Source organism: Nelumbo lutea, chromosome 2 (assembly GCF_056320005.1).
Source record: "Nelumbo lutea isolate HS-2025 chromosome 2, American lotus-T2T, whole genome shotgun sequence".
In the NCBI taxonomy this organism is placed as follows: Eukaryota; Viridiplantae; Streptophyta; class Magnoliopsida; order Proteales; family Nelumbonaceae; genus Nelumbo; species Nelumbo lutea.
The window spans coordinates 106,813,430-106,839,508 of NC_142685.1; the positions used below are offsets into that span (position 1 = coordinate 106,813,430).

Consider the following 26,079-nt stretch of genomic DNA (forward strand, 5'->3'; position numbering starts at 1 on the left):
GGGGCGGAGCCCCTGTTTCAGACACCAGTAATGAGAAAAAAAAAAGCTGAAAACATGCAAGAAATTTAAGAACAAAAGAACGGGGTGGAGCCCCTGTTTTAGTCCAATAAAATGATTCAAAAAGCTTGGGGAAAAGATACAAAAATGAAGAGGAGAAAAATGGGGTGTAACCACTGTTTTAAACTAGGAAACGGAGAGCAAAACGAAGAAACTGATTAACTCCGTCGAAGATCTAATTTTGTTTTTACTTTCCTCACAACAAAAACATGATAACATGGAACAGGTTCTATTATAAAAACTGAAACCAACCAATAAAATATTATATATTTTATGTTTATTTTTATTTAGTAAATATTATATATTATATATTTGTTTCAGCCCCCTAAGCATGTGTCGAACATATTTTTTCCTAGCATTAGGGGTGCAACTTGGGCAGGCGCAGCCTGGGCCTGAACCGGCCCAACCCGGAATTTTACACGGGCTGGGCTCGGGCCCAAGAAGTTGGTTTTTTTTTATTTTTTTTTAATTTTTTGGGCCGGGCCTGGATCTAGCCCTTAGGTAGCCCAAACCCGGCCTGAGCCCTGCCCAATTACAAGTGTTGCATACATAATTACATATATATACATGCATATTTGTATATATAACATTTGTATAGATATTTTGCATACATATTTATATACATACATAAATATATGAATATATATTTGCATAAATACATTTATATATGTATAATTTTAGAGTGGGTCATTGACCAACCCAAGCGTAGCCCAGGCTTGAACCCTACTCGGGTGCATCAAATTACAGGGCGGGTTGGGCTCGGATTAGGAAAATCGGGCTTGACCTCGGGCTCAGGCCTTAAGCCCAAATTTTAGGGCCGGACCTGGGTTGACCATAAACTCAGCCCAACCCGCCCGACTTGTATCCCCACTTGGCATTTGGGCAAGGCGTTCTTAGAAAAGTGCCTAGTCGCCTAGGCACCACCTTAACAATTATGCGTAGGTGATTCATTGAGGGCTGAAATTATGATTGTAATGGAAGGTACTCAAAAGGCTAAGGAATTGAATATTCGGAGTTGTCAATTGAAGGAGATTTGAAGCTGGTGATTCATTGGCTTCAAAAGGATGAGGAGGATGGGTGGTGGTGCTACATATATGAGAAAAGGAAAGTGAAGAGGTTATTACAGGGGATGGAGGTGACATTCAATTGGGCGAGAAAAGAAGTTTTATGCATTTTCTGAAACACTTGCTAAACAAGGGGTGGGAAGGGAGAGTTTATCTTGGGCTATGTTGTAATTTGATTTGTCTTTGGGAAAAGCTGAGAGAGTTTATCTCTCCCCTTAGTCCTTAACGAAATTGTCTTTGTTATTGATAAAAAATGTTTGGAGATAATAGAAAAAGAGGGATCTCCATATGGTGTTCATTTATCTAGAGAAAACATATAATGTAGAGTTCCTAAAGAGATAATATGGCAGGTCTATTCATCAACAAATATATGGCAGGTCTTGGAAAAGAAAGGAGTCCCCATTGGGTATATAAATCTAATTAAGGATATGCATGTGGGTGCAATAACCAATGTTAGAACACTTGTGGGAGGGACATCAGAATTTTCAGTTATAATGGATCTTCACCAAGGTTCAGCACTTAGCTCTTATTTATTTGCATTTGTCATAGATGAATTGACTAGACATATTCACAAAGAGGTCCTATGTGCATGTTGTTTGCTGATGACGTTGTTTTAATTGATGAAACTAATGGAGGATGAAAATTGAACTGCAAAATTAAGTATATGTACATACCCTAGAAAGAAGCGGTTTCAAAGTAAGTAGGATTAAAACAGAATGTATGATTTGTAATTTTAATAGTAATAAGAATGCTGTAGAGAACACTGAGGTGGGCCCCACAGCTGTGGTCCCCACTGTGTTCGTATGACAGCATGTTTAACTTTTATTAGTCATGTCAGTGTTAGTTGGTAGTCAGCTTGTTATTTCAGTTCGTTATTTATTTCAGTCTTTTATTTGTTTTATTTGCCATGTAAGTATTAAGGGCAGTTCTGTCCTTTCCTTCATGTAGTGAACATAACCTATAAATACTAAGAGAGTGGCGGCGGCAGAATCATTCAATCTGTCCCTCCTTTCAAAACCCTTGTGCACTTCTGCTTCTTCTTCTTCCTTCTTCCTCTTCCTTCTATTTTTTCTCAATCCGAAATCAGTTGGGATTCAAGACTGATTGTAGTCTTGATTGACTACTAATGCAAAGGGGGATAAACTTAGAATTGGATATCAAGAGTTCGGGGAAAACAGAATGTGACCTTTTCTGGTATCTTGGTTCGATAATTAACAAGGGAGAGATTGGGGAGGATGCTGCCCATAGAATTAGGGGAGGATGGGCCAAATGGAGGGGTGCATCCGAAGTTTTATGTGATAGATGAATGCCACTTATATTGAAAGGAAAATTTTATTAAATGGTCGTAAGGCCAACTATGTTGTATTGGAGCGGAATGTTGGGTAGTCAAAAACATGTCCAAAAAATGAATGTGGCGAAAATGTGTATGTGGAGATGGATGAGTGGGAAAACTAGAATGGATGGGGTCAAGAATGAAGTCATTTGAAAGATCCTGGGAGTAGCTCCAATAGGTGATAAAATGAGAGAAAGTAGACATTGATTTAAAAGGTGTGTGTAGGCACCCAGGCGAGGTGCATACCTTAGAATGTGCCTAGGTCCCAACTCCCAAGCACATCACTTTCAAAAGGTGTGCCCCTGGACCACAAGTCAGCAGCAGGGATTGTTATGTTTATGTATTTAAATTTGAGCTAATAGGCTTTTTTAGAACATTTAGTTTAAATTTGACGTTTGATTTTTTTAATTAATACTATTTTTAATATTTTTTTTTGAAAGGTAGTGTAACTTTATTCAAAACAAAAACTCAATTACAGACTGAAATCAGACCCAAGAAGGCAGTCCGAAAAACAGCCGGATTACAACCTCCACCAGGAGCAAGACTGAAACAAATAAGACAAGCTTAGATTTCTGAACTCCCCAGAAGTGGAAATCTAAGAAATCAGCTTGCCCACTGCTCTCTGAATTACATCATCAAGACTTTTGGATCTATTATAGAAAATTCTACTGTTCCTTCAGGACTGGTGGGAATGGGGGACTCTATGAGGGCAGAAATACTAGCTGCAGTACAAGGAATCCAGATCACTAACCAGCTTGGGGTGGAGCATCTCCTAGTTGAAGGGGACTCTCAGGTGGTAACAAGGTGGCTGCTAAACCCGGATGCTACCATTTGGGGCTACAAAGACCTCATCAAAAAAGTAAAGTGGTTAACTAGGAATATGAGATTTGAGGTAAAATGGTAAGTAGGTCAGCTAATACTATGGCTGGTTCTCTGGCTAAACAGGGGGTATCCAGAGAGGTCCTTTTTTGTGCTATTTTGTAAGTTGTTATAATATAGTGGAAGCTGTACTTAACTAAATAGGAGAGGTTGCATCTCGTGCCTCTCCTTGGGACATTGTACTATTCTCCTCTGCTGATTAATAAATTTCATTCATTTATAAAAAAAGAGAAAATTCTACTATTCCTTTCTGCCCAAATGGACCACAAGACAGCAGCAGGGATTGTCTTCCACATCAGCTTCCCTTTCTTACGTAGACCTATTGAACTCCAGCTACAAAGGTGCTCCTTAACCGATCTAGGCATGACCCAATTGAGAGGAGAACGGACAGTGAAGACACAAATGATCTGTAGATTCTGTAGCAGACCCACAAAGAACACAAGCTGAATCCAGAATTTGAATGCCCCTCCTCAACAGATTGGACCTGGAAAGGCATTTGTCAAGGGCCATCATCCAAACCAGAAAATTGGATTTAGAGGGGCTTATAGGATTTCATATCTGTGTAGCTGGGAAATCAGTGGGCCCCATACTGCATAACTTAGAAGCCATGGAGTTCACAGAAAAAACTCCATCCGGCTTCCATTTCCAGCACCATTTATCATCCTTGAGCACATTTATCTTCTGCTTATGAAGAAGAACCATCAGCTCCAAGAACTCTTCCAACTCCCAATCAAACAGATTCCTCCTTAAGAGGAGGGACCATGACACAGAATCCTCATGCAAACAGAAGTACTCAGCCACAGTTGCATCTTGGTTAGCGGCACACCTAAAAAGGAGAGGAAAGGAGACAGCAAGATGGCCATCCGAACACCAAGTATCCTTCCAAAATTTTGTTCTACCCCCTTGACCAACATTCATTGAAATCCCATCCCAAAAGATAGAATAGTTCTTCATGATGCCTTTCCAAAGAGAGTTGCCCCAATTTGGAGAAGGATATCTAGTTCTCTAGTTTCCCCACTCCACCCCATACTTGTCAGCAATAAGGGATCTCCACCAAGCACTCCTCTCAGCCGAGAATCTCCAAATCCATTTACACAAAAGGGCAGTATTAAAAATTTTCAACTTCCTTATTCCTAATCCACCTTCAGCTTTAGGAAGACAAACTTGGTCCCAATTAACTAGGTGAATCCTGCTCTCCTCCTTCCAACCCTTCCAAAGAAAATTCCTTTGAAGCTGCTCCAATCTTTTAGCTACTCTATTGGGGATAGGAAAAAGGGAAAGGAAATAAGTTGGCAAATTTGAAAGGGTACTTTTAATCAAGGTCACCTTTCCCCCAAAAGAAAGGTATTTAGCCTTCCAAGATGATAATTTCCTCTCCAATCTTTCAATGACTGGATCCCAAATTAAAGAAGATAGCCATTTAGCACCTAAAGGCAAACCCAAATATTTCACGGGAAGAAATTCAGTCTTACAAGCCAACACCACAACACATTTCTCTAAGTTGCATACTTGCCCCACTGGAATGATTTGGCTTTTGTTCAAGTTAACTTTAATCCTAGAGTAGAAGATCAAGACTGCAATCAGCCTTGAACCCTAATAGATTTTAGGTTAAGAAAAGTAGAAGAAAAGTGAGAGGAAGGAGAAAAGAGAGAAGAGGAACAGGAAAACACAAAGGTTTGAAAGAAGGGACAGATTCTAACACATCTGCCGCCGCCACTCTCTTAGTATTTATAGGTTTTATTCAGTACATAGAGAAAAGGACAGATCTGCCCTTAGTACTTATATGACAAATAAAGTAAATAAAAACTGAAATAAATAACAACTAAAATAACAAACTGACCCCAACTGACACTACCATGACTGAAACAAATAATTACACATACTGTCCTATGAACACAGTGGGGACCACAGCTGTGGTGCCCACATCAGTGTTCTCTACACCTAGAAACCACCTCAAACCAGATTAAGATTCCAAGAATAAGCTCCAATTGTGTAGGAGAAGCGTCCACAAAACACAGAGTATCATCTGCAAACTGGAGAATATTGACCTTTAACCCCTACGGAGAGATAGCAAAGCCTTCCCAACTGCTAGCATCGGCTGCCTTCTTATAAAACAGGGTAAGGATTTCCATAACATAGATGAAGAGCAAAGGAGAAAGAGGATCACCCTGCCTCAGCCCCCTTGAACTCTCAAAGAAACCTACTGACTAACCATTAATCAATACTGAGAACTTAGGAGATGTTTTGCAAACTTTGATATAGTTTCTCCATTTCTGTCCAAAATTCATATGTTGCAACACCAAATCAATGCACCTCCAGTTAACATGATCATAGGCCTTCTCAATGTCCAGTTTACAAATTAAACCTGGAACCCCTTCTCTTCTTCTTGAGTGAATTAGTTCATTTGCAATGAGGACCGAGTCAAGCATCTGCCTCCCTGGGACAAAGGCACTTTGATTGTTTGAAATAACACTTCCTAACACCCCTTCATTCTCTCAGCAAGGACTTTAGTCAGGATCTTGTAAAAACTGTGAAGGAGACTAATTGGCCTGAAATCTTTTACATTAATAGCTCCTTCAATTTTTGGGATGAGAGTGATGAAAGTAGTATTTAGACTTCTTTGGAAAGAGGCATTAGCATGAAAAGCCTGAAAAACATTCACAGGATCTTGCTTCACAGTATCCCAGCATTTAACATAGAACAGATTGGTAAGACCGTCCGGTCCAGGTGATTTATCAACCGCCAACATGGTAATAGCAGCTTTAATTTCCTCCTCCATGAAAGGCCTCTCAATGAATGATTTCTGATCTCCACTTAACTGCTTAAATGGAAGATTTCTGGGAAAAGGTCTGAAAGTCCAAGAATTTGTTTAGAGCTTTTTATAAAAATTAGTTGCCACCACCTTCATTTCAGCATCAGATTCCCCCACGCTTCCTTCCCACTCCAGCTTAGAGATAGCAGAGTCTCTCATTCTGGCATTTGCCATTTTATGAAAAAAGTGGGTATTTTTGTCCCCCTCTTTCAGCCACCTCACTTTAGCCCTCTGCCTCCACTTAATTTCATCTTCCACTGCCAATTTATCATACATTAGCTTTGCTTGGGTTCTCTTAAGCCTGCTTTCCTCGGAGAGAGGGCCAACCTCTTCTGCTGAATCAATTTCCTCAATAATACTCAGAAGGGCTCTCTTTTCTGTTTTTGACTTCAAGTTATTTTTCTTCTTCTAGATTTTTAGCTTATCTTATTTGCACCAAGTTTTCTTGCTAAAATGTAAGAACAAGTAGCTTCCACCTGCAACTCTCTCCACACAGCCGTCAATAATTGATTGAAATTCACATCTTCAAACCAGGAATTCTTCATCTTGAACGGGGCTTTGACTTTGTCTTGAAAGCCACAAATCAACTGGATTGGACAGATCAGAAACTGGTCTAGGGAGAGCAATCTGCCTAAAATCAGGAAAAAGCTCCTCCCAGCTTGGGGAGACCAAGAATCTATCCAGTCTCACTAAGGTAGGAGTTTCTTGGTTATTCGTCTAGGTAAACCGACTACCTTGAAGAGGAAGATTCATCAGTTCAAAGCTGTTAATAAAGTTGGCAAACTGAAGCATCTCTCTAGATCTCCTACCTCTAGTATCCTTTTCTTCAACAAATAAAATAATGTTAAAATCACCTCCAATAACCCAAGGGAAAGACATATTACCCCTCACCCCGGCCAATTCCTCCTAAAACTCATCCCGACGACTCCTATCTGTAGGACCATAAACATTTGTAACTTGACACCTTATCGTTAGGAAATTTCAGCACCAATGAGACTGAAAAGTTTCCAACATGAGAGGATATAAGACTGCAGATAGAGGGATCCCAAATAGTCAACAAACCCCCTGCACTGCCCACAGCCCTTTTTTCTTTCCATCTAACCTCACCCTCCCCCCAGATACTTCTAACAGTAGCAGCATCCATATAATCCAATTTGGTTTCTTGAAGCAATATTATCTTCAAACCAGATTTCTTCAGAGATGCACACACCACTACACGTCTTCTTCCCGAACACAAACCTCTGGCATTCCATGATAATATTTTCAAATCCATCTGAAACACAAGAACAGAACAGAAAAACCCTCTTTGAACTTAAACTTTTTTTCCTCCTCACATCGTCCCCTCATTGCTACCAGCCTTGTCGTTAAGCCCCCAAGTCAACCTCATCATCTCCCTGCTCCTCTTCAAAGTAGCTCCCCCTTTCTTAGCCGCGAATTTCCCTCTCTCCAAAAGGACCCTATGTTCAATCCCCTCCAGGAACTTATTTGTTTCATCCTCCATCCTCTCCATTGAAACTCCAAGAAACTTGCCTAATCCTAGAAGTTTAGACGAGACCCAAGAAGAAGACGCAGGGATATCAGACTACATACCTTCCTGTAGCAACAGGTTGGGGGTCTTTCCTCTAAAGTCTTTCATCTGGGCTGAGCTTCCATGTCTTTCGAGTCTCACCTACTCTTTGCCTCCCCTCCTGGCCGCTTCTCTGGAGAAGATCCTTCCCCTATCTTCCCCTGGATCAGTGGACTCCACCACCACAATAGGATCAGCTTCAACAATATTCTCTTCCATCCTTGCCAATGCTAGATCTTGTAATTCCAGGCTTGAATCCTCCATCAATGGGGAAGATAGTAAGCTCAAAGGGCTGAGAGGCTGACGAATTCCCTTTCGCGCACAATCCTTACCGTTAGGATCCACCCACTGAGAAAGTTGCTTTCGCCCATAATCCACGTCAATAGAGAGCTGATTGGATTGGGTGGGCTCCCTTTGGCCTGGGCTACTACCTTCATTTCTACGGAAAAGGGCCTTGGGCTCACTTAGCTTTCGGCCCAGGCCCATTTCTATACTTCTGCGGCTGGCCCCTGTTCAGACTTAAATGGTTTAGAGGGGCTTTCTGACCCCCTATTAAGGAATTCTGACCCCCTATTAAATTGTCCTAACCCGAATAGGACTCGAGAATTGGACTCTGGCTCTTCTCTTTATGGCTGTTCGACGCCAAATTCGCCAAGGGAGCCATGTTCATTTCCACTAAGCACTCTTTAATGAAAATTTTCAAATCATTAATTCCCAACTCCCTCCCAAACCCTCCATCTTCTGTGGTTTGAACTCCAACTTCGATGCTAGTTCTGGAGGGTACATCCTGACCCTCCAAATCATCCAAGATCGGACGCTTCAGGTTCAAGCACGTTTTGTCTCCTTCACCTTCTTTGACCACGGGAAAGATTGCCGGTGAAACAAGATTAATTTGAACTTCATTACAATGATTCTGCTTTTGAGGAACTTCATCAACTTCTTCCAACACTAAAGTTTTTGAAGACTCCGAATCCACTCTCCCCTGCTTATGGACCTTTTCGTTCCCCCACTCTCCCCATTTTCATCTGTTCACTGTTGACAAGAGCTCAGGCCAAATTTGGATTGAGAACAAGACTTCCCCAGCCGCAACCTCCACCCTATTCGGAATGGATTCTCTCTTACGAACCTTCATTCTAACCCATTTGCAAGTTGCAACCTCTGAAGGGGAATCATCAATCTCAATAAAACCCCCCCACACGTCTCCAATAGCTTTAATCACACTTGGGCACTAGAGAAGAAGGGGAAGACCAAAAACCCTAATCCAAATTGAATCCAAGCGATCAGTATCAGAGCCGGATTTCAGGTAGAAACACCCCACACTCGCACCCCACCAATCCAGTAGAAGAGGATTCCTTTCCAGTTGCCACGACCCATTATGCAAGATCCAATCTGCTTCAGCTCTCAAGGGACAGTTGAACAAGAACAAATCATCTACCATTGTTTTCACTCTAGCTCCCCGCACCCCCCTCCACATTCTAGTCACCCAAGATTCCACCTCACTAGCTCCCACCCGCCACCGAAATCTCCCCACCAGACATTTACGCAGAAAATAGCTTCTACCGCCTGATTTTCTGTAACCACCTCCAACTTATCTTCCATCACTCTCAGCTCCGATATGCCAAAATCCGGCCAAGCACCACCGCTGCCGCTTTATTGTAGGACACATTAGATATGCTCCTCACATCTCGCCCCCCTTTCCGAAACCAAGTCTTGGCTTCCCATCTCTGCTTCCCTCCAGGCGGAAACTTGGAAGAGGAACTATGAAACATCATAACAAGAAGTCTCAACTCCTAGCAATCACCTCCTACTCCAACTCTAGAGAAAGCCGACACCCTTGTAATGCATCCCGCAGCCACCGGAGTTAGCAGTCACCGAACCCTCTCCACCATTCTCAGGTATTAACAACCAAGCAGCAACCGTCCCATGAATAATACTATTTTTAATATATTCTTAATTTATTTTGAATTTTTAAATTTGTTTGCATTTTTGCATTACATGTTATTATTATTATTTTTTTAAATTTTGCGCTTTGCCTTGCGCTTTGGATGCAAAATGGCCTTTGCGCCATTTTTGCCCCATGTGCTTTGAAAACATTGAAAGTAGACTAAGATGGTTTGGTCACATGCATAGAAGACCACCAACAGCACCAGTAAAAAGAATTGGTCTATTGCATTTTGTATGGGCTAGAAGGGCTAGGGCTAGACCGAAAAGGACATTGGTTGAAGTAGTTAGAAATGATTTTAACTGCTCATAGTTTAACAACATGATGGATTGTTTTTGGGGCCAATTGGACAATGTGATTCAGTAAGGGCAGAGTTAATAGCTGCTGTTTTGGGTACAAAAAGGTAGGGAAATGGGAATCACAAGGTTGATTGTGGAAGGGGATTCAAAAATAATAATCGGGTGGCAGAAGAAAGGAGAAAGGGTTATTTGGCAATGCAGGAATCATCTCAGGCGGTTCAAGATGTTGTCAAGAACTATGAACATTCAAGTTAGATGGGTAAGAAGGTTCACTAATGAATTATCAAAAAATAAAAATAAAAGAAGGTTCACTAATGGATTGGTGGGTGGATTAGCTAAGCAAGGATTGTATAGAAATCACTTGTATTTGGCTTAGTTGTAATGGGAAGGTAGGGTTTTTTTCAGGTAAAAGGGTGTTCAGATTTAACAACTTCTTGTAACCTTTTTCTTAATTAGTTTTAATAAAGTTTTCTTTGTTGCTGATAAAAGAATAATTTAACAATGGATATGGCATCAGTAGGCATTGGAAAGGAGTTTCATGTAGCACTGCAAATGGACCTGAGCAAACAAGATATTACCTATATCCAAATTTGATTTGTTAATAATTGTACTCAAAATCTTATCCATTCGATTTAGATCAGACTTGAATCAGATTTAGATATTGAATAAAATTAATAAATTAAATGAAAAATTGTAAAATTTATAATAAAATGTACCAAAATTGACTTATATGATGAATAAAATGACTTCAAAGTAACTTCTATTAGACTTGAAAATAATGATATTCAAACCAACTTTACTAGATAGATGCATACACATTATGTAAATATTATTAGATCAGGTTTATGGATTGGATTGGGGTGGATTCTTATTTTATCCAATCATAAACGTATTGAACTCATATCGCCTTAATCGGATTGCATTTGAAATCAAATTTGGACAAACAGATACTATTTGCAACCTGACTAAGGTGATTTGAGTTGAATACGTCCATAATTGGATAAAATATGGATAAACCTTACTTTGAAGAGTGCTTTGGAAGGCAAAACATGAGTCAAGGAAAGAAGTGGCCTCTTTTAATGTGTTTTTTCTTCAAGTTATACATTGAAAAGAATTATTATTTTGCTTATTAAGTGATACAAAAAGGCTATTACCCAATTATGGTCCCGACAATTTGAGGTTTTGGGAGGGGTGGACTGGATATCCTCCAACTTTTTTAGTATAAATCCACCTTCACATATAAACCAGCACTCTCATGCTTTGCCTATCCCTCCCCACGACCCTAGAAAAGATGGAACCAACATTGGGTATGGGCCTTTAATTTTTAGTTTAGAAAATATAAAAAGAAACAGATTTTTACTTAATTCTTAATTTATGATGAGAATCTAGTAGGAGGTGCACACCCTTGATGGTGCGCCTTCACTAAATGTTGCACCTTTTTTTTTTATACATTGTCCTTCTTAAGACAAGACAATTTTGAAAGATAAGGAATTATAATTAAAATTACAAAATCAAAATTTTGTGCATGAATTAAGGATTTATGACTAGCACATATTTGTTTGGCCTTGCCTAAAGGGGTGCAGTATAAAGCAGCTCGTAAATTAGGGTAATGTGATTTGAAAAGAAATAAATAGATTAAAAGTTTCACATGCTTGAATTGTTGAATGCATGGATGTTTTGTATGTGTTATAGTTAATTTTTTTTTTTGCATTTCACTTTGATATGCATTATAGGTTACATCTATATATCTAAATTTGAGCTAATAGGTTTTTTAAAACATTAGTTTAATATATATGTACTTTTTTAAATAATACTATTTTTAATACTTTTTTTGCAGTTTTACCATTTCTTTGCATTTTTTGTTTTTTTTTTTTGTAATTTTGCACCTCGCTTCAAAAAGGTGCATGTCTCACCTTGTGCCTTGGGTGCAAAAAGCCCCTTGCGCCTTTAAAACACTGTTAACTACATTAAACTGATCACACTTGAGTATTCCTTAATTTGAAATATCAATTTCAGGATGCTATGTTGGCATTGGTTATCAGTTTAATATTTGCAAGTTTGAACTACTACTGCCTGCACATTGTTGGATTTACTAAGTTTAATAAACAAGCTTTCTGCATTTGTAGGTCCTTTCAATAAAAATTATACGTAATAAGATCACTGGCCAGCCTGAAGGTTATGGATTTGTGGAGTTTGTTTCCCATGCTGCAGCTGAACGAATTTTGCAAACATACAATGGAACACAAATGCCTGGGACTGAACAAACTTTTAGGCTGAATTGGGCTTCTTTTGGAATTGGGGAAAGGCGCCCTGATGCTGGACCTGAGCACTCCATTTTTGTAGGAGATTTAGCACCAGATGTTACTGATTATTTGTTGCAGGAGACTTTTCGAGCTCAATATCCATCAGTAAGAGGTGCCAAGGTTGTGACAGATCCTAACACTGGCCGTTCAAAGGGTTATGGTTTTGTTAAATTTTCTGATGAGACAGAAAGAAACCGAGCTATGACAGAAATGAATGGTGTTTATTGCTCAACCAGGCCAATGCGTATCAGTGCAGCAACACCAAAGAAGACCACTAGTTTTCAGCAGCCATATACAGCAGCAACTAAAGGTAATGAAAAAATATGCATTTTTGTTTTCAGAGAATGGGAAAAGCTTAATTATTTCGGTTCATTTTTTTCTCATATCTGACCGGCTTTTTAAAAGTTTGGATCTGATCAAATCAGACTGTTGAATCATTTGGGCTTCTAACCAATTACCAAATTCGCCTCCATTAACAAGTCCTTGAAAACCATTGACTTGTTTAAATACTGTTCAAAATTTTCCTGCTAAACCATCTTAGCTTTCCACCCAGAACATTCAAATTATGCTATTTGATTTATATGTGATTTTTCATAAGAATATTTTAGAAGCATGTTTTTAATAGGATAATGATATTTTCACTCTTCTAATAGTTTTATCATTTATTGCTTTTTCCTATTTTTTCATATTACTTCAAGGAAAAATATTTTTTGTTTTTGTTTATAGAGAGGTAGCATCTCGTGCCTCTCTAAGGGATGCTTGTAATGCCTATTCCTTCTGAATTAATAAAATCTATTCTCATTTATCAGAAAAAAACATGTAACTCAATTGGAAATTTTGAACATTTTTTGTATTTTGTAGTTTAGATGGTAGTCATTTTATTGGTTTTCTGAGCTCTTGAGTTTGAATTGTCCAATCACAGTTTAGTTGTTTTTGCAGACTAATAAAAAAAGTTGTGTTTACTGTTTCATAGCCATTGGTTAAGTAGCTAAAGAGGTGTTCAGTTTTCTTATGATAGTGTGAATTCTGTACTTTTTGTTTTTCCTATTCTAGTGGGACTGGCCATACCAGTTGTGACTTTATATGTGTATAAAGTGTCAAAACATGGAGGAATGAATGAATTCCGTTTATTCAAGTTTTTATAACTAACGCTAAGAGTGGTGAGTGATTCCAAGCCCTGAAGTGATTCTAAGCGCCTTTTTTCTTTGATAAGCAACACAGAAATTCATTCGTTCATTTTTTATCAATAACAGGAAATGTTCATTAATTATAGAAAAAAGTTACAATGGAGCACCTCAGAGAGAGATAATCCCTCCCCACCCCTTGCTTTGCCAAAGCATCAACAAAAACATTTGAAAACTATACATATTGTGTTAAACATTTGAATTTTCTTCTTCATTAGCAAAGTTCCACCACCCAGTTTCCTTCAGCTCCTTTGCCTTTTGAGTTCCTTCCATCACAGCCACTATTTTGGCTATCAATGAATCATCCATACCTGTTTGAAAAAGTATACTGAGTAATTGTGTTCTTTTTAAAGATAAATTTGACTTGTGCTTATTTGCTTTGTGTTAAATGAAAATTTATTGTAGATATCAGTGGGTGGTAGGGAGGCAAATGCTTTGGCTGATCATCTTGATAGACAGGGGCTACTAGGGACCATTTATTCTGGGCAGCATTGTAATTTTTTCTGATCTTTTGTAACGGTTAGGGGAGGCTGTATCTCGTGCCTCTCCAAGGGATTCTTGTAAAATCTTATTCCTATTGTTTAATGAAATCATTTTCAATTATCAAACAAAAAAAATGAAAATTTATTGTTTTGCATGGTTGATGCCAGTGCTTTTTTTTTTTTGTTTGATATTGAGCTTAGTCATCTTGGTGCAAAATTTATTGTTTCTACAAAAATATCTACCATAGCTTGACACTGAATTTGTCGTGTAACCATACACATAGTTGGTAAGGCCTGTCTGGTTGTGGCAGAGACTTCGGATCAAATCCAAAAAAGAAGAAAAAAAAAACATACGCATATGGTATGGGTGGCTGATGTAGCTGAATTTTTTGCAGATATTACTTCTTTCCATTATCATTATTTGCATTTTGTAAACCATTTACATATCTCCTAATTGTTGTCTATCCTACTTCCTCCATGACTTGAAAGTTGAACGTTTGTTGTCAAAAAATTCTTCAAAACTTGAAAGGTCCAAGACCAGATGATGCTGTTCCAATGTATAGTGACAGAAAAACATGTAAAATGCCCAGCGAAAGGATAACATATAAATGAAAACCATTTACATATTTCCTCGTTGCTTTTTTTTTTTTTTTTATCAGCTGATATCTCCTCATTGTTGTCTACCCTACTTCCTCCATGTCAAAAAATTGTTCAGAAGTTGAAAGGTCCAAGATTAGATGATGCAGTTCAAATGTATAGTGACAGAGAAACATGTGAAATGTCCAGCAAAAGGGTAACATATAAATGAACTTTCAAAGAGATGATAAGAAGGAAGATGTCCCCTATAACAAGTTTTTTTATAATAAAAACAAGAGACAAACTCTGTGTGGTTCACTGTAGCATCTAACCTGATCTATGGGCAGATTGGCAAAGAAAATGAACTTCTAGTGTAGTATGTTGGAGTGGTAAAGCCTTGTTGAGCTGGTATTGTTGGTTTATATGACATACTAGTCAATCAAGATAAACAAAAGTGGCTTAACTTGCTGTATAAGTAAGTTACCCAAAAGTGTACTTCCTGAATCATATGTAGTTGGATGCTGGGTGTATTTTGTGCACTTGTAAAAGATACAACTGGATGTAAACAGATGAGCTACTGGATTACTGATCCTAAAGGGAATGATCAGCAAACTGATTGGTATTTCGGATTTATTTTGAATGGCTCGATGAATTTAATAATTACTTGCTTTTTGTAAGGATGTTTCTCTCTTGATTATGTCATAGATAGGCTTAGAAGCTAAGGCCCAAGGTTATGTTTCTCATTCCTAGTGGCTCTTTTTTTACCATTTTCTCCTTGAAAAGCTTGTAACTGCACTCTTTCATATGATTCCTTCAGCAGCTATTTACCCAACCCCTGCTTACAGCACACCGGCAGTGCAGGCATTTCCAGCAGATACTGATCCAAATAACACAACTGTAAGTCAGACATCGATTTCCTTTCTATTTGAGATTCCTTTGCAGGAGCTATAACTTTTCTTGCTATGTTTCTCTACTATAGATATTTGTTGGTGGGTTGGATCCTAATGTCTCAGAGGAGGAGCTAAGGCAAATCTTTGCTCAGTTTGGGGAACTTGTCTATGTGAAGATTTCATTGGGTAATGGATACGGTTTTGTGCAGTTTGGAACTAGGTATGCCCTATCCTGCAATAAAACCTCTATTCACTTGATTTGTATATTTATCTAATCAAATGCAAAATGAATTATCAAAATATGCCCGTGAATTTGACCCATCCAATCCGATTAAGATCTAAGCTCGATTAAAATTTATTTCTATGTAATATAATAAATAATTATATAAAGTCAATAATTAATAAATTCAATATTTTATATGAAATAATTATTTTAAAAATAATTTTATTTATTTTAATGAAATAAAGCATATTTGTATTAAACCTAAACTCGATCCATGTACTAACTATATTTTGGATTTTGGATTTTGGATTTTGGATTTTGAAAACTTGATAATCGGATGAGATTTGAATCTGATTCGATTACCGCCCTAAAACTTGTAAAGCTTATGGTTTGTGTCATTATTATATTGAATATTGTAAAGCAGTATACTTAATATTGACTCCATAATTTGCTATGCTCTCGACAAAAAAGAATAAATCTTTTGTCTCAAGGCCCCAGATGGCTGGGACTGACATTGGCTAATCTCTCGTCTCCTTTGATCTCTGCTTACAGGGCAGCCGCTGAAGAAGCAATACAAAGGCTACATGGTACCATGATTGGTCAACAAATTGTTCGCCTTTCATGGGGTAGAAGTCCTGCAACCAAACAGGTAAATTTATTTATGGAAAATTTCTGTCTTCTTTTGGTTCTGAATTTATTATTAAGTCAAAATACCTGAAAGGATAGGTGAAGTTCACCCCACAATTAACATCTTACTTAGGAGAAGAAATAGGTAAGTGACATTGGATGTTGTGTACTGAAAATGTTAAATAAGTTGTTTGGGAGACTGAAGTTCTTCACGAACTACAACTGATTAGTATGGTTTGAGATTTCAACTAGCACTCTATTGGTTAAACTTAAGACTGTGTCTGCAAATTTATGCATACTCTCTATTGCTTCTTATATAGAAAATAATTTATCATATCAAGTTTGTAGCAGCCTTGACAAGCTTTCTTCCACCCACCCACCCACCCTATTGCAGGACCAACCTGGTATTTGGAGTCAGCAAGTCGACCCCAGCCAATGGAGCAGTGCTTATTATGGTTATGCACAAGGTTATGAAGCTTATGCTTATGGGGCTACTCATGATCCATCTTTATATGCCTATGGTGCTTATGCTGGATATGCACAATACCCTCAGGTAAGGATGCATTGGCTTGGCACAAAATGCCCCCGATTTTAGTTTAATATACTTGATTATATGCTGCTTATCTTTTTAGTTTTTCTTGATAACAAAATAAACTTCATTAATAGAAGAAAGAGAGAAGTAAATACGAGGATAGCTTATAAGAAATCACCCAGAAAAAGAAAAAAAAAACACTGAAATCATTCCTGTCAACTGCACCAGTACACCATCCCAACAAAATTATCAAGAAGTCCCATACAAATAAGCAAACAAAAAGGTCACACTTTAAACTCTTCAAAAGACAACATTAGCAGTACTGAAATTCTTGGACTCATCATCCTATCTAGAGCCAACAAATTGACAAATATTTTAAGTCAGATTTATGGTTATCCCCCACCAAACCACTAGATCCTTCATATTTTTAGCCTTGAAAAATGAAACCACAAACTACTCTCTCTCTCTCTCTCTTTTCTAACTTCAAAAAAGGACTTCTTTTCATCCCTTCCCCCTCCTCAACACCCCTGTTCTCAATCTCCAAATCATAGTCTACAACCCTCTCATCTTTCCTTAGATGTTCTGTTAAGAAGGTTTCTTTCTATATTTAGGAATCTGAATACCCTGTGAGTGTAGAGATAATGGAGGTTAATATTGTAATTTTATCTTCTTTTATTCTTTTTAACTGCTCTTGTACCATATTGGAACTATCTTATTCTTGTAAGAACAGATTTGTCCTTACAATAATACAAATATTCTTTTGTTTGGGTGAGGTCATCATCAGAACCACCAGTACAAATATCTCTCTGTCTCTCTTTCTCTCCCTCTCCCTCTCTCTCTCTTTCTCGTAAGAGTAGGTTGTTTTCTGATCCTTTTTCTTCACTCCTGGTTACTTCCTGTAAGCAGTAGTCTGATCGTTCTCATAGGATTTACTGCTCTCTGATCCTTCACTCCTGTTTCTAGGGTTGCTCTCTTGTTTTCTCTCTCTCTTGCACTATGTTTAACATGGATGAGAGAGCAATGTTGGAGAGGGCTGAAATTCTGGGATGTGTGGTATCACAGTAGCCCTTGAATTATTTGGGGATGCTATTAGGGGATAATCTGAGGAATAACAGCTTTTGGAGCCCTGTAATTGATAGATTCACAAAAAGGTTAGCCTCTTGGAAGAAGAAGAATTATTGATCTCTGGGTGGAAGAATACTTTGATAAAGTCCACTTTGTCTAGCTTGTTAGTGTACTATTTATCTGTATTTAGGATCTCAGAGAGAATAAGTAGAATCTTGGAAAAATTAATGAGAGATTTCTTGTGGGAACCTAGGGGAGAATAGGAAAGATCATAAGGTGCAATGGGAAATAGTCTCTAGGAGTAGGGCTGAAGGAGGTTTGGGATTAGGTAACATTTGGAAGAGAAATGAAGCTTTTTTGGGAAGTGGTTGTGGAGGCTAGCAGGGGAAAGGGATAGGTTGTGGGCTAAGGTAACATTGAGTATTTATGGTCAGGTAGATGATGGCTAGGACTCTGGGGTTTTGGCAAGGACTACCTGATCCTCTCCTTTGGAGATCCATACATGCTATTCTTTGTCCTTTTTGCAGTACATCAGGTATGATCTTTGTTCTAGGAATCAGGTGAAGTTCTGGAAGCACCTTTGGGTGGGAGATGTGCCTTTGAAAGATCAACTTCCCTCTTTATTTTTTTCTCTCCCGATAATAAGGGGAACTTGTGTCTAACTTTTTGGTCCCTTCTAAGTCAAACTTTGGGTTTGATTGGGATTTGGGTCTTAGAAGTGGCCTTAGGGATTAAGAATTTATAAATGTTTTGGATCTAATCTAGATTTTGAATGGGGTAGTATTGGACCCTTCAAAAAGGGATAGTAGAACTTTGACTCAATCCCCCTTTGGTGTTTTTATTTTTCCTGTTTTTCTTTATTTAAGTCCCTGGTGCTCATTGCTAATAGCAATGAAGTATGGGGTAAACCGATCCCTCCGAGGATTGGGGCTTTTTGTTGGGAAACCTTCTTGGAAAGATGCAATACTTGTGACCTACTCCAAAGAAAAAGGCCAAATTGGTGCTTGTCTCCAAATTGGTGCATCCTGTGCAAGGCTAATGGTGAAAGCTCCTACCACTTAGTAATTTCTTGCCCTTTTGTTTCTGATATTTAGGAGTGGATTTTGTCTTTGTTTGGTTACAGATGGACCCCCCGCCAAGTATACAAGGATTGTTTGCTGCTTCCTTCTTTAGGTGGCTGAAGAAAAGTGGTAAAATTATGTGTAGGTGTGTGAGAGCTGCCATATGCTGTACATGGGAAGAAAGGAATTTAAGTACCTTTTCTGAGAAGGAAAGGAATAAAGAATATATCATTCAAGTTATAACAGTTAGGGTGGTGCAAAGAGCCTTTTGATTACAGGGTATAGAGGGATTCTGGAAGTGGCACTTGGGATAGAAAAGAAGCATTATAACTATCTTTGAGATTGACCCAAGTTGGAAAGGTTTCCGAAGCCTTTGGTAGGAGTTAGCAGACTATCTCCCTTTATCCCATTTTGTCGGGTCCGGTGAAAACCCTAATTTGGCTATTTGAAGAGCTTTTTTTTTTGACTTAGTACAACAAGTCTTGACTAGTAACACCCTATTTTGATTTTTGTTTGTCCCCGTTTGGCCAATGGAGCGAAGTGGAGGTGAGATGAAACTCTTGACCGATTTCAGGTTTGGTCCAGGAGGGTTTGTGGAGATTCTATTAGGGGTAGTAGCCTCAGTAAAGTTGGATGGAACCAACTTTTTAGCTTGGTCTCAGTCTATAAAGATTCATGTTTGTAGTAGAGGGAAATGGGGGGTGTATTATTAGAACCAAGGAGAAACCTACGGAGGGTGACCCTATCTATGAGAGGTGGATGCAGGAGAACTAAATATTAGTAGGCTGGTTAATAAATTCCTTGCAATCTCATATCAATCAACATTACTTGTGGATGGAGATTGCAAAAGAGGTGGGGGGTAGTGTTGCGGAGACCTATTCCTACAAGTTGAATGTTGCTGGGGACTACAAGTTGAAGAGTGATGTTAATAATTTAAGATAGGGGAGAAACCTTTGGCTGTTTATTTTTCTATGTTGAAATTTCTTTGGTAGGAGATTGACTTGACGGAGACTGTTGTGTGGGGGTGTACTAAAGATGCTGAGACTCATAGGAAGTTAGTGGAGAGAAATCGGGTCTTTGAGTTCCTCATTGGACTCAATCCCGAGTATGACATTATCAGACGAAATATTCTAGCAAAAGATGAAGTTACTTTGTCTCAAGCTTATGCCATGGTTAGTAGTGAGGAAAGTCAAAGACAGGTGTAGGTTACAAAGGCCTCAACGGATCATTTTGCAAATGTTGGGATGAAATGAAGCCAAGGACTAGTATTGAGAAGAAAGATGTAGTATGTGAGTATTGCAAGAAACCTAAGCACACAAGGGATACTTGTTGGAAACTACATCCAGAGCTTATACCTCCTAGATTAAAGAAAATGATTTGGAGTGGCCATGAGGCGAATGGGATATACCTATTAGACATGCCTAGATAAAGTCCAATATTACCTCCGAGAGCAACTTTTGGTTCAAATGTGTCAAAGTCAATCAGTTGTATTTTGTTATGTCACTATCGTTTGGGTAATATTTCGTTTTCTTCGTTGAGTCTTTTGTTTCTAGCTGTGTTTTGGAAACTAAGGTGTCAAGTTTACTTTGTGAGGTATGCAAGTTGCCAAAACACTATAGAAGTCCTTATTCTACAAGTATGATGTGTGGGGGGCATACCATTTACCTTGCATGGGTGGTTATAAATATTTTATTCTGTTTATTGATGACTTTTCTCATTAACCTAGCTTTACCTTATGTGATCCCATGCTGAAGTACCCAAACTTGTGAAGCTGTTTCATGAATTTGTGCTTATCCAATCCTCATCAGGATATTTTGATCAGATAATGCTAATCAATATTTTGAGAAGGATCTTGTTTCATACTTTGAGAGGTTTGGGGTTATACATTAGAGTTCTTGTTTGCGTACTCTAGAGCAGAGAGAGAATGAATCAACATATTGTTGAAGTAGCCAGGAGCATCCTTTTTGCCTCCCATGTTCCAATGAGATTTTGGGTTGATTTAATTATTAATTACACGCCTTCTCGAGTCTTGGGGTTCAAATATACTTTTGTCGTCTTGTTCCCTAAGAGTGAAATGTACCCTATTCCCTTTCTTGTCTTTGGTTACACATGTTATGCTCAAATTCCTAGCACTCAGAGACATGGGTTTGAACCTAAGGCTCGAAAGTGCATTTTCTTAGAGTATGCCTCCACACATATTGCTGTTTTGATCCCACTAGTGGAACTCGTTTTGTTTCCATGGATGCTATCCAATGTTTTAAAAGCACAAGGGCCAATTTGCACTTGAGGCGTGCACCTTTTCAAGAAAGGCGCAAAATTACAAAAAAAAAAAGCTAAAAAATAAGAAAAAGTTAGAAAATTTAAAAAATGCCAAAAAATTAAAAAAAAATGCAAAAAATAATAAACATAATGTTAATAAAAATATAAACTTAAATTTTAAAATCAATGATTTAAAAAACCTATTATCTAAAATTAAAATACATAAATATAACATGTAAAGTGTATTCAAATGAAAATTTAAAAATAAAAGCAAACATATAAAAGATTTTCAAGCATGAAAAACCCAGAATCACTTTTTTTCCTTAATTGCATTTCTTCAAGTAGTTAATGTGATGTAAAACATATTGCATTCTTGATTCCAAGAACCCCCTATTTGCTAATGTTATTCATTCTAAAATATCTTCTTAAAAGGCAATGGAAGTTATAAAATCATTATTTTTATGTGAAAAATAAGAATTTCAGACACTAACATAGACTTGTTTGGGCTTGCCTCGAGGGGCATGACCGGGGTACTGGGGGCAGAGCCCCCGGCCCAGCCATTAGACTCAAAAAAAGCAAAAAGTGCAAAATTTTAAAATGGTGCATGCCTGGGCTGAGGCACAAGGCGCACACCTAGGACCTGGGCGAGGCACATGCCCCAAAATGCGCCTTGCCTGTGCGCCTAGGCGTGCCTTTTAAATCACTGATGTTATCTTTGCAGAGTCACTTTCTTTTTATGGTCATCTTCCTGAGGGGGGGCATTCCATTGAGTTGTTTGCTTCGCTACTTAACTTTGCCTTCTCCTATTGATCTTAGGGCGGAGTCATCAATGGATCCTTTTGTTCCAATGGTAGAACCTTCGTCTCTCGGCTCTTCCATTCCTGCTCCTCCTCCTCCTCCTTCTAGCCCTCCATTTTTTACTATTCATCCTATTCTTTAGAGGTGGTACAACAGACAAAGACTATGGCATGAACAGGTTGTTCTCCCATCTATAACTAAGCCTCAGACACTCTTAACTCCTTAAGAAAGGACAAGTCCCTCACCACTTGCTCCAAAACCTCCCTTCCCAGACTTGAACCTACCTATTGCTATGAGAAAAGGTAAGAGGAAATGTAGCACATTGTATTCCCAAACACCTAATCTTACAGTTTGTTATCCCCACCTTATTATTCTTTCTTAGCCTTTATTTATTCTCAGCCTATATACCCAAGTCAGTTACAAAGGCCTTGTCTAAGTCAGAATGGAGGGCTATGAAAACTAAAATAGAGGCACTGTGCAAAAACAATACTTGGGGTATTGTGGATTTGCCTCATGGGAAGGAATCGGTGGGATGTAGCTGTTCACTATCAAATACCATGCTGATGGCACCAGTGAGAGGTACAAGGCTTGGCTAGTAGCCAAGTGGTATACTCGGCTGCAAGAGTTTTGACCAATCAAAACCCACCCGTGAATTATGATAAGTACCACCTGATTAGTAACATGTTTATGATACCGGTTGATTGGTCAAAATTTTCAGATATATATTTCCAGTATCATATTCGAACCCAATTTAATATTATCCATTTGTGCACCTTTGCCTGGATTATTATTGCTCCAAATTCTGATTCCCTTGCACAGTCTCTTAAAACAGTTATTATGTTGATGTTTGTGATGTGACTAGACAACTTTTCCTTGATATAATGCATATTCATTGAAAATTGGTTCAAATGAACTTTTGTTATATTATAATCTTCTTATACACTTGCTTTACAGGCTGACGGCACGCAAGAAATGGCAAATGTGACCGGTGTTGTCCAAGCAGTGGAACAAAAGGAGGAACCCTATGATCCTTTGGCTACACCAGATGTTGACAAGTCAGTTGCCTACTCTTGTATAATATATTTCTCGTATATTAATGAACTTTTGTTTGTAGATTCATTATTGATGTTTGATTCTGATAACCAGGTTAAATGCATCTTACCTTGCCATCCATGGACGTGCTATGGTGGGCCACCCCTTGTGGTTGAAGACATCAGAACTCTCACAACTAGCATAGCTTCCTGTGCTAGTACTTGATTCTCCCCCTTTTGCTTTGTTGCTTTCATGAATATGGAGAAATGCGACACCAGTAAACCAGGAGTGGAACGTAACGAAGGCTATGTGATCTGAGTAGGGAGAAATGAATACTTGAAGGAGATCAATGTTTAGGATGCGGAAAGTTGGGACTTGATAATCTGCCACAGTTTATGAAGATTCAGATTTTGAACCCTGTGAATTATGAATGCCCAAGGAGATCTGATATTTCCATATATTGGAATTTGGAATGAATATATCCATACCATGCTTTAACTATCAACGACACAACACTACATTCATTCTTTATATAATATCAGTTTTGCCTTGTATTGGATGCCGATCTGGATGGTCATATACCTATACGAGGTTAGAATTTGTTGTTGTCCTACTTCAAGGTAGGTTGATTCTGAAATGAGTCAATGCTTAACTAACAAGGGAACCTATGATACCCGTATACCTGTAAAGGGTATACTTCCAATATTTAGTGTAAATTTTGTATCCAAATCCATATAATAGAAATGATAGCCCTCTTGTTTTTTGGGTAGAAATGTGGGATCCTTACCAGCCATAAGCTTTCTCATAAGAAATTGAAGTGTTTTTGCCCAATTGGCTAACTGTAGTACAAGACAGCTACATTCTCAACCACTGAAAGTTGTTTCCAGGTCCATTACATGAGGTGACTGTAAAATGGATAATGAACAGTTGATTCATGTATCTGAAGCAACCGGCCTTTTTATGACCATCACATATTCATAGGGTTGGGTTAGTCTTCATTGTTGGACAGTGTTTTAGTGCTTTTATCCTTGGCACCGAAAACAAAGAAGTGTTTTTACCCCTGACTCCATATCTTGCAATTTCCTTGGTTAGTTTGGTTGCCTTTAAACTTCATACAATAGCTATGGTTTCACCTGATCAATGATGAAACTTTGACAAAAGTTTGCTTTTCTATTTTCTTTTTCTTTAGAAGTGCAATGGACTGCTGCTTCTTGTTAGAGCGAGCTGAGGAAAACATGTGGAAGATGAGTCCATATAAGCTATACCTGCAAACGGATCGAGTTGCATATACCTTAATCAATTGAGTTTTGTCCTGTCGGATTCATTTTTGGATTTGGATTATAATTGGATATTAAATAACATTAGCAAGTTAAACAAAAGTGATCAAAGTATTATATTGTGAACAAAATGAATAAAAAATGACTGATATTTGAAATATGAATTTAAATTATATGAAACTTGAGCCTATGAATCTTTCCTAAATACTAACTAGAGGTGTAAATTGGGCCGTGCCGCCATGGCCTGGCATGATGGTCTGTGGATCGTGTCAGGTTTGATACAATCATGTGGGCCGTGTTGGGCCCGGAGTTTTAAGTTCGTGGGTGGGGTCAACATAGCACAACCAAGTGGGCCATGTTATCTATGGCCCGGCCTGGCACGATCTATATATATATAATAAAATAAATAATTATTTTCAATTTTATTATATTAATTTATTTAATTATTATATACATCAAAACTCATAATTAAAATTTTAAGTTTTTTTTTCAATTTTTTGTAAATAAATAGCTTTGATTCGATCCACAGCCCAGCCTGATCCAAGGCTTGACCCATGAACCAATCTGACCCATGGCATGGCATGGGCCCACATGGGCTTGGACCATGGGCCTTGCTGGGCCGACCCCCAAGTTATCCTAGAGGAGGGTGACATGGCCCGGGATGGCCCGCACCATGCCCGGGATGGCCCGCACCTTGTGCAGGCCACCCACGGGCCCTCTAAATACATCTTTTAATAGAGGGTAAAATACAACATTCAATCCCTCACGGCCCGCACTTTTCCACATACTAGCATTTGGCATGATAGTTTAGGATGAAGTTCTGAATTGTGATACTGGAGGAGCTTCGATCAAAACACTGCCCCTTCCGTGAATTTTGTCGAATATCATTTGGTTGATTGCAAAAGATACTGGTTGATTGGTAATAGGTTTTCCTAACATAATATCTTTCCAATATCATAATTGATTTACATACAAATAAACATACTATCATATTTCATAGTGTAAAATCAAAATGTTTATATGATGGTTACCTAAAACTTCAAATTCAAATGTTCTTTGTTAGGAGTTCATGTACGAAGGAAAATGGATTCAATCGAGTCTATATAGACATATACAGATTTGATTCATTTATGTCCGAATTAGAGTCAGATTATATCCATTGGATATATAACTGATTCAAATCGAATTTGAATTATAATTGGATATTAAATTGAATAAATGAATTAGACTAAAAATAATCAAAGTATTACGTTTTATTAACAAAATGATCTAAAATGACTTTTGATATAGGGGCATATGGCAAGGCCTAGGATTGCGCCATGTGGCATCAACCGGATGAGATCTGGCCATCCATCCCTAACAACCCTTAACCACTCCTTTGCAAGGTCAAATATAAAAGGGGGTGCCTAGATTAAGATAAAATCATCTTGCTCATTACTGCTCTTGTTCTAGAGTGATTTCATTTGAGTCCTTGTCTCAAGCCTCGTTTGATTCCTTTCATATGCCTGACTAACTTGACTGTTGGAGTCTCTGCCCCTGAGACAACACCCGGGGCCTCTAACGTATATTCTCTTATTCTCATGTTGGACACGTTGGCCTTGGCCAAAAGAGTAAAATTACCTTGTTGTCCTCGGCCCCATCACTGGCAGCAACAACTTTAATATTATATTTTTATGAACAAAATGAATTAAAAAGTATGTATATGAAACTTGAACATATGACAATGTAGTGAAAATTCGACATTTAAACCAACTTTGTTGATACTTATAATATATAGGGGTGCTGACAGTTCGATTAATCGAACCGTAGGCTTATTT

The 26,079-nt window shown here is 38.3% G+C and overlaps 1 protein-coding gene across 2 annotated transcripts in view; it reads left to right on the forward strand.

The window, feature by feature from the left end:
* LOC148872555 (RNA-binding (RRM/RBD/RNP motifs) family protein) overlaps positions 1 to 23,548 on the forward strand; it is a 29,787-nt gene extending 6,239 nt beyond the window's left edge. The window contains exons 2-8 of one of the 2 annotated variants that reach the window (XM_088969853.1): positions 12,080 to 12,566; positions 15,319 to 15,395; positions 15,478 to 15,608; positions 16,164 to 16,260; positions 16,633 to 16,791; positions 22,908 to 23,008; positions 23,100 to 23,548. In XM_088969853.1, the coding sequence (XP_088825979.1) occupies positions 12,080 to 12,566; positions 15,319 to 15,395; positions 15,478 to 15,608; positions 16,164 to 16,260; positions 16,633 to 16,791; positions 22,908 to 23,008; positions 23,100 to 23,190 (1,143 nt within the window). In that variant the 3' untranslated portion in view covers positions 23,191 to 23,548. Of the gene's footprint in view, positions 1 to 12,079; positions 12,567 to 15,315; positions 15,396 to 15,477; positions 15,609 to 16,163; positions 16,261 to 16,632; positions 16,792 to 22,907; positions 23,009 to 23,099 lie in introns of both variants that reach the window. The other variant, XM_088969852.1, reaches the window with a different exon arrangement.
* The last annotated feature ends 2,531 nt before the right edge of the window (positions 23,549 to 26,079 follow it).